The sequence below is a fragment of the Mus pahari genome, chromosome 6, assembly GCF_900095145.1.
Source record: "Mus pahari chromosome 6, PAHARI_EIJ_v1.1, whole genome shotgun sequence".
Lineage (NCBI taxonomy): Eukaryota > Metazoa > Chordata > Mammalia > Rodentia > Muridae > Mus > Mus pahari.
Genome location: NC_034595.1, coordinates 80,054,124 through 80,062,812, shown reverse-complemented (window position 1 = coordinate 80,062,812; position 8,689 = coordinate 80,054,124). Strand labels below are relative to the sequence as shown.

Below are 8,689 nucleotides of genomic sequence, written 5' to 3'. Positions count from 1 at the left end.
AAAAAAAAAAAAAAAAAAAAAAAAAAAAAAGAATACAGTGAACACAGGGGAGGAGCTGGTGGGACGGGGATGGGGGAATGATGTCATTATATGTGTGTATATGTTGGGGGGAATGATGTCATTACATGTGTGTATATGTATACATATATGGTTTGTTTTGAGAGAAGGTCTCTCTGTATAGTCCTGGCTGACCTCAAACTCAAATTCAGAGAACTGCCTGCCTGTTTCTTAGTGATGGGATTAAAGGTTTGCCATTATGTCTGGCCGGCGCGCGCGCGCGCACACACACACACACACACACACACACACACACGCAACCACATTTAAATTTTTAGAATTTATTATTTTATGTGTATGCACGCATGCCTGTGCACCGTGTGCATGCCTGGTGTCTACTGAGGTCAGAGAGAATGTCAGATCTCCTGGGACTGAAGTTACAGATGCCTGTGAGCTGCCGTGTGGATGCTGGGAATCAAACCCAGATCCTCTGACAGCAGTCAGTGCTCTTAACTCTGAGCCACCTCTCTAGCCCTTGAAATGATAAATAAATATAAATATAAATAAAAAGAATACCGTGAACAGTGCTGGGAAGATGGTTGTAAAAAGAGCTTGCCTGTGCACGCAAAATAATATAACTATTCAAGTAAGTCCTGAGGAAATCCTACCTCCGGAATAAACCAGACACTGTGCTGTGCTCCAGGCCCCTACGACATGCCCGTCTGTTAGAAGCACTGACACACAGGCCTATCTCAGAAGACTTTCTAGGACAGTGGAAATGTTCTGCGTCTGCATTGGCTGGTAGTCTTCAAGTGTGTCTATGATGAATGAAGACGTCAATGTTTAATGGCGTCAAAGCCAGGCAGCCACAGCAGTCTGGGGCACCATTCTGGACGCAGGAAAAAGGAAAGTGACATTCCCAGTACGACCAAACCTACCAGTTTCCCGGCATCCATTGTCGCCTTCAGCTTTTTTCCTAGCTCTGAGCCAGAAGCTACCATGGCTCTCAGCATGTCCCCGGTGGCCAAATGACAGACACAGAAGTTTTCAGCCAATTTGGGTGCCTGTGGAGACAAAGACAAAAGCCAAGAGAGAGTTAATGCTGAGGCTGCGGATATGAACCTGGCCCTGGTATTTACTGGCTGTGTGAACCTAGCAAATGTCTTCTTTCTTGTTTCTACCAGGAGTAAAAGCATGTTACCTTTCACTCCAACGTAAAGCCAACGGCAGGGTTACTGTGAGAATTATGATACATGATAATGCACGTAAAGGACCTGGATACACTTAGCACACAGGACGCTGTCATAAATACTAGCTATTCCCACTAACTGCCCCACTGAAACACAAGCTCACATACCTGTGAAAACTGAGAACAAACTCAGCAGCCACAAAATACTTCACGTAGCTGCTGTGATTCTTAGAAAAGTTCATTTTGTAAAGCAGACGGACCAAGGTGTGGCTGGGGGGACCAAGATGTGGCTGAGTATCTGCCACAGGGGGAAGCTGTTACTGTGATATGCTGTGGCCAGTAGGCCTGGCAGCTGGGGGAGTCAAGGTAGAACTGTGGCAGTACCCTGGTGACATCACGCACCTTCTCCCAGACCCAGAGCAGTTTCCACATCTGTTTAACATGGGACATGATCCACTCAGAAAGTGGCCGTGCTGAATAGATGTGCAGGCTGATTGTTCCTATAGCAACCATCTTACAGCAGTTTTAGGAGGGGTTCCAGTTTGTTTTGTGACCAGGTTTTACTACACAGCTCAGGCTGGTCTTGTGACCTCCCCCCTTGCCCCCTGCCCCCTAGCTGTGTGACTTGAGGAGTTACTTCTTTCTGGGTTTTAAATCTCTTGAGAGGCAAATAATCACCTATAACCTATCCATAGGATTCTACGTTGGACCTGCACAAGCCAAGTGCAGCATGTCAATCCTCAGTGAGCACTGGTCGGCACTTACTTAGATGGAAAGGAAGTATTTGTTCATGCCTCTTTCATGAACCCTGACATCAAGGAAGCGAAGGAACAGGAGACACAGATTCTGAAGCTCACAGGCTGTGCTGGGATACACACCGCTTGGTGGTGAGGCGCACGCACGCACACGTGCGCGCACACACACACACACACACACATCCCCCCATCACCACACATTTAGATCTCTCCACTACAACAGCAAACGAACATACAAGTGCACTCAGAGTGGTGTGGTTTAAATGGAAAAAGGTCTCAGATACTCCAGATCTGTTGTGCCCTCACAAGTGCTCAGCTTTTCGTTCAGTGGTTTCCAGAGGTAGAAGCTGGGGTCCTTGTTTAAACTAGTTCACTGGGTGTTTTCTCGGGTGCTCGAGACAAACAACCGATGGGACTCCATGCAGGAAATTCTGGTTTGTGATTCACGGACTGATTCCACTGAAGTGAAGAAATCACCTCATAGGGAAATGGAACCCAGTGAGACAGATTTAGAGACAGCACCTGTAAAGATGCAGGTCAGCAATGGCTGACGACGGAAAGTCGGCTGCACTGTGGACACACCCAGGGACTGGAGCTTCCTGCCAATCTACTCTGTGTTTATTAAAATTAACTTGAGTGGATAAATCACAGAAGCCAGGGTTAAACACTGGAGAGAAAAACTGCTCTGGTAACTCAAGTGTTCCATGGTTACACCCCCCCGTGGTAGGCTGCTCAGTCACTTCTGGGTGACTCTAGAGCTGCAAGAACACACCCCACAGCCAGGTGCAAGACTCTGCCTTAGTTTACTGCTGGTCTTGTGGGAGCACACGCCCCACCCTGCCCCGCCCGGGGAAGAGTATGAGCGGGCTGGAATCCAGCCAAAGACATTCAATTGCCCTGTCATCCGGAGCTGGGGAGATAGCACAACTGGAAAGCCACTTGCTTTGTAAATACAATAGCCTGAGCTCTAACTCCAGAACCCACGTACAACAACCTGGTTGTGGTGATGCGTGCTTACAACTCCAGCACTGGGAAGTCAGACAGACAGATCCCGGGGACTCACTAGCCAGCTAGTCTCATCTACGTGATGAGCATCAGGCCAGTGAGAGATCTGTCTTTAAAAATAAAATAAAATAAAATAAAATAAAAGGGGTGTCCACTGAGCCATCTTCTAGCCCAGAAAATTTTAAGGAAATGTAACTTTAGCCATGTTGACATGAGTCATGTAATATGGAATTATACCGGTACAGAGGAAGTGGTGGGAAGGAAACATAAATCTCACTGGACAGGTCAGGAGCAAAGAGCTGCTAATGTGTACCGGGCACCTTATGCAGAGAGGGGAATTCTATGAAGGGATCAGCCGAAGCAGAAATTCCACTCAGCTACAAGTGGCTCCCGCCATACAGGAACGGAGGGCCACTGCTCTCAGAGCTTCTGATCTTCATGAGAAAAACAAGTTGCGATTTCTTGTTTAAATTTTTCAACTGAAAACATCCCATAGTCAACCCACTGCGTGGAAAGCTGACAAAGAGGGGGAACAGAGCAAGCGTCTGAAATGCATGTTATAAACCGCAATGGGCGGAGCACCTGGGGGCGGAGCACCTGGGGGCAGGAAGTTTCTCTCTACTGACATACAAGCCAAGCACCAGCCAGGATGCACGCTTGGATTCCCACGCTTAGGAAGCTGAGGAAGGAGGGCCGAGAGTTTCAGGCCAGCATGGGCTACCTGCTGAGACCTGATCTCAAAAAAGCCAGAAGGAGGGGACAAGGGAAAAGAGAAGAAAGGAGATATTTCAGCTAAGGAGTGGAAAAGGAGTAATACAGCCAGAATAGTATTGTTTTTGGTGCCCATAACTAACTGCCAGGCTTAGGCGACAGATAGTGACAGCCCCTAAACCCTCAGACAAACGATATTGGAAGTGTCCAACCGATGGTCGGACACAGCAGTGCCTGGGGAAGCCAGGCCAAGGAACAGAATCTGATAAACTGGATGCAGCAGACAATATCTGCAGGAAATGGAAGAGAGGAAGATATTAAACACACCAAAGGAATATAACAGAAAATTCCCAGAAAAGGAACAATATTCTCAGGACGAGGCGGTTTCTTCCACAAAACTACACCATAAAGAAATGGAACAGGGCAGGCAGGTGAGACAGCTTGGCACCCACACCCAGCCTGGTGTCCTGAGTCCAACACCAGGGAGCCACGTGGTAGAAGGGGAGAAATGAGGGAAAGTTGTTCTCTGGCCTCCACGTGTGCATCACACATGCACATACCCTTGCACACATGCTGAATATTCTTTATTTTTTTTTATTTTTTTGGTTTTTCGAGACAGGGTTTCTCTGTATAGCCCTGGCTGTCCTGGAACTCACTTTGTAGACCAGGCTGGCCTCGAACTCAGAAATCCGCCTGCTTCTGCCTCCCAAGTGCTGGGATTAAAGGTGTGTGCCACCACGCCCAGCCTGAATACTCTTTTTTTAAAGACTAGGAAAAAACAAACCAGAAAGACTTAAAATGATGTGTGAGACTGATAGAAATTTGAACAATTAACTATTAAAATCTGTTACAGCTTTAGGGGCTACTGAACTTACGTATTTTTAAAAATGATTTTGTTGTACAGATACTAAAATATATTATAAAACTGCTATGGAGCCTGGAGCTTCTTTAGTATAATCTGTGGGGAGGGTAGATGGGAAAGCAATGGCCGCCATCAGCCGAGGGTTACTGGGGCCTATTACCACTCTTGTGCTTCTTGTGGTACTGAGGACTTGACGCCAAGACCTCACACAGCTGGGCAAATGAACTGCCAGGTTCTCAGCCCTGCTATTTTGCAGCTCAGGCTGATTTCAATCTTAGCCCAGACAGGACTTGAACCTGTGAGCCTCCTGTTTCAGCCCCCATAGTAGCTAAGCTTGTTCCTGCTCTCTTCTATGCATTTAAAATTTACAATGGAAAGTTTGTGTGTGGAGTGTGTCTGCGGGCAGAACGCTCTTCTAGGGTTCCACTCCGCAGGCTTTGTGTGAACTTTTGCTCCCCACTATGAAGCTACAACCACCGGTGTTTTTATGGCTCCTGATAAGGAAAGGGAGGCGGATGGAGGTTAAGTGAGTGCCCTGTATTTTCTGAAGTCCCAGCTCTTAGTTTTGTGTTCTCAGACACAGGGTCTCACTTTGTAGCCAGACCAGCCTTTAAACTTTAGCTGGGCTATCATCAAACTTGACTTTAATCTCCTCCTGCCTCAGTCACTGGGACTACAGACAGACATGAGAAGCCATATTCATCCTTCAAGCCAAACTTCTAATCATCGCACAAAGCCGTCTTGGACCAACTTCCACCATTCCCGCATGCACTGTCTTTTAGTGAGCTCATGGCATACGGTCCTCCCAGATCTGAATGAATCAACTTCATTCTGCACTACATCTGAGTTAGGGGCAGAACGAGATGCTACTGAATGGCCAGAGTTTACAGCTGTCATGCGCCCTACCACCAACTAGGAATGTGTGGGTGCTCCCGATATATAGGCCATCATCTTCCAATGTCTTTGTAAGCTTTACATTTTCCAGGTAGAGACACTGAGAAGTTACATACATAGCTTTCTACATACACAGGCATACATACATATATGTAGACTGTACAGTCCCTGATGCAGCAATGAGGTAGTTGTCCATTTCACTACTCAAACAGTCAACTTCAGTATAAACTTAGGAAAAAAAAAAAGTGTCACCGTGGGTGATCCTGTCTACATGGTCACACTATGATAACCTGATAACTGAGCGCGATGGCACCTGAGATGTCAAAATCACTGAGTACAAGGTACAGGTGAAACCACAAAAGAAACCCTAAGTTTACAGAGAGAGGAGGTACAGTGGTCCTTTGTGACCTATAGCCCAGGGGCAGAGGTAAAGTCAGAGGAAATAAACTAAAGCCTTCTAGACCCCCTTTCTCTGGTCACCCCGCATCGATCGGTATCATTCATCTAACTCCACGGAGTGCCCAGGAGTCCCAACAAAGAGATGCTGATCTGCTTGCCAAAACACTAAGAACTTGGCAAAGAGGACAGGTGACATGGGCCCACAGGTAAAGTAGTTTGCCATCAAGTCTGAAGGTCCAAGTTCGATCCCTGGGCTTCACAATGTAGAAAAATGAAAATTATTCCAGCAAGTTGCACTCTGACCTCCACGTATGCACCACGGCACGCATGTCCTCCGCACACTCTTTTTCTATGTCCCTGCACACACACACACTCTCCCGCCCCATGTGTGTCAGAATGAGAAGGAGGGAGAGACGGAGGGAGACAGAGGGGAGGTATCTTTAAAAACATAACGATAAACTCAGCAATGCTACGAAGAGGGAGGACTGGGAGGACAGCGCCCATTTGCTTGGGAACCCAACCTTGAAAGAAATCCCTCTTTAGAGCATAGGCTTGAGAATTCCCTCTTTAGAGCGTAGGCTTAGGGTCTGATGGGGAGGTAGAGGTGAGGGGGTGGACGGGTGTTGCCAAAGGCTGGGTAAGAAAGTGACACCAACAGCCCACCACATGAGCTTCCAAGCCCTAAGTACCAGCATAAATCCCTGCCATGATCTATGGCCCAGTTGCCAAGCAAGCGAGGCTCTGCAGTGGGGCAGAAGGCAATCTCTGAGGCCTCTGGGAAGCCGATTTCTCTAACTTTGAAAAGTCACCGGACCTCTATGCCTGTTTTCTTGTTGATCTAGCATGCTAGCGGCCCTAAATCGATCAATTACAACCGTCAGAGCCATCTCATGATGCTCCATGAGCACCCCCTGTCCCTCTCACAACCCCCCATGATGCCTGTGGCTTATGAACCCGATCTATACATTCACCTCCAGCTTTCTGGCCAGCTGGAAAGGGTTTCTCCCATCCCCCCACAACACTGGTGGCTCCCGCGGCTCGTGTCTCACTCTTGGCAGACTGCCTCGATCGGCATACGCCAGCTCCCACTCTGCCCCACGTGGAGACTTCTTAGTACCCCTAAACATTAACCATTAAAAAATAGTTTGAACCCCCTTATGCCTGGAATTTTTCCCTGACTCAGGGCAATCCGCTCTCAACTCCGAGGGCGACTTGGTCACAAAGCTTTCTTCCACTCGGGCCTGTGACCTGGAGCTCCAGCCTGGGGGATCGCCCTGCCTTTCACAATTTTCAAGTAACAGTCCCTGGATGCCCTAACACGATCCTGGGTTCCCCCAAGAACCTCCACCCAGCTTCCCCCTTACTGCGCCTGGGACCCTCCCCTAAACACCGCGCCACTACTGGAGACCCCGCGAGGGTCCCTGCAGGCCAGGGCTCACCACCCAGCTCCGGGGCGGGAAAGGAGCTTCCGGCTCTCCGACCGCCCTGACCTTGTAGCTTCGCGGGCTCCAACGCCAGGCACAGAACGGACACTCACCTGCGTCCCCTTGCCAGCCCCGGGCGGCCCCAGCAACACGGCCCGGATGCCCTTAGGATACTCGGGTTCGGAAGCCAACACGTTGGGAGCCATGTCGACCAAAAGCCTCACTCCAACAGCCACCCGCACACCTCACAGGTCTAGCGCTTCCAGGCCAGCGCACAGCCTACTCCGGGCTCACACTGGCCGCTCGCCACATCCGTCAACCCTCTCTACCCGCCCCCGAACTTGACGGACACTTCCATGTACCAATCGGACGACGAGACTGAGAAAATCCTGTTTCCAATTGGACAGAATTGGGAACGAGGAAGAGGCGGGCCAGCCTGGGAAGAGCTGGGGCAACAGAGCGCGTGCGGCTCCGGGCTGGTGTATGCAGTGGGCGGGGAGGGGGGGGGAACCCCGAGAAGGAAGCCTGGAGCTGGTGGAAGTTCTAGTTTGGCATTTGACAGTTAATGACTCCAGAATCTCTGTTTGAGCCCCGTGAAATTGCCTGTGGGAGTGTAAGTGGGTAAAATCATTCTCAGGACACAAATTGGCAATAACGTACCCTCTGGACCAGTAATTCCACTTCCAGGAATTCAAAAGCATAACCAAGGAATAAGTAATGAGTTCCTGACAAAGATGTTGATTGCCTTATGAAAACCGAAAGATAAATTGCCCAATTGTCCAATAATAAGATTGGTTAAGTAAATTCCAACAAGTTAGTAGTCTGACACCCTCTTCCCCCAGAGCACCCCCCATTGAACAACTGTAACTTTGGCTATTTGGAAAGATCACATTTAAAGCTGGTCAAGGCTACGACGGTGAATTCAAGGCCAGCCTGAGCAATTTAATGAAACCTTGTCCCAAAATGAAAATGAAGAGAGCTGGGGCTAGCTATAGTACGGAGACAGGAGTTTCTGGGCTCAGTCCCCAGGACTGTAAACAAAATAAAACGCGTATGCATACATGAACACATACCACCTTCCTGACTTTTAAGTCAGCAGAAAGACAGTTTTTATCCAGAGAGATGAGCCTGTCTTGAACAAGGCAATGATGTCGCCAGCTTTTAGGTGTGTCAAAGTTTCATCCTGTCCCAAAGGAGCCTTTCTCAACTGTAAGTGCAAGTGTGATTAGGAAACCATTCTTGCCCCACAGGCGCAGTGCAACCATTTTCTACACCCTAGTGGTAAATCTGCTGCCTCTTTGGGAACTTTACCTCATGGATGTTAACCAGCTGGCTAGATGGTTTAGCTGGTAAAGACACTTGCCACCAAACTCTGAGGACCTGCCTTTGATTACCAAGATCCCCCTCCCCCAAAATGGAAGAAAAGAACTAACTCCCACAGGTTGTCCTCTGA

General features: G+C 48.6%; 1 protein-coding gene across 2 annotated transcripts in view; it reads right to left on the bottom strand.

Moving 5' to 3' along the window:
• Ak2 (adenylate kinase 2) overlaps nucleotides 1-7,563 on the bottom strand; it is a 20,354-nt gene extending 12,791 nt beyond the window's left edge. For both annotated transcript variants that reach the window (XM_021200365.1, XM_021200364.1), the window contains exons 1-2: nucleotides 7,350-7,563; nucleotides 936-1,061 (exon numbers count right to left, since the gene is read on the bottom strand). In XM_021200365.1, the coding sequence (XP_021056024.1) occupies nucleotides 936-1,061; nucleotides 7,350-7,442 (219 nt within the window). In that variant the 5' untranslated portion in view covers nucleotides 7,443-7,563. The remainder of the gene's footprint in view (nucleotides 1-935; nucleotides 1,062-7,349) is intronic.
• Between the last annotated feature and the right edge of the window lie 1,126 nt (nucleotides 7,564-8,689).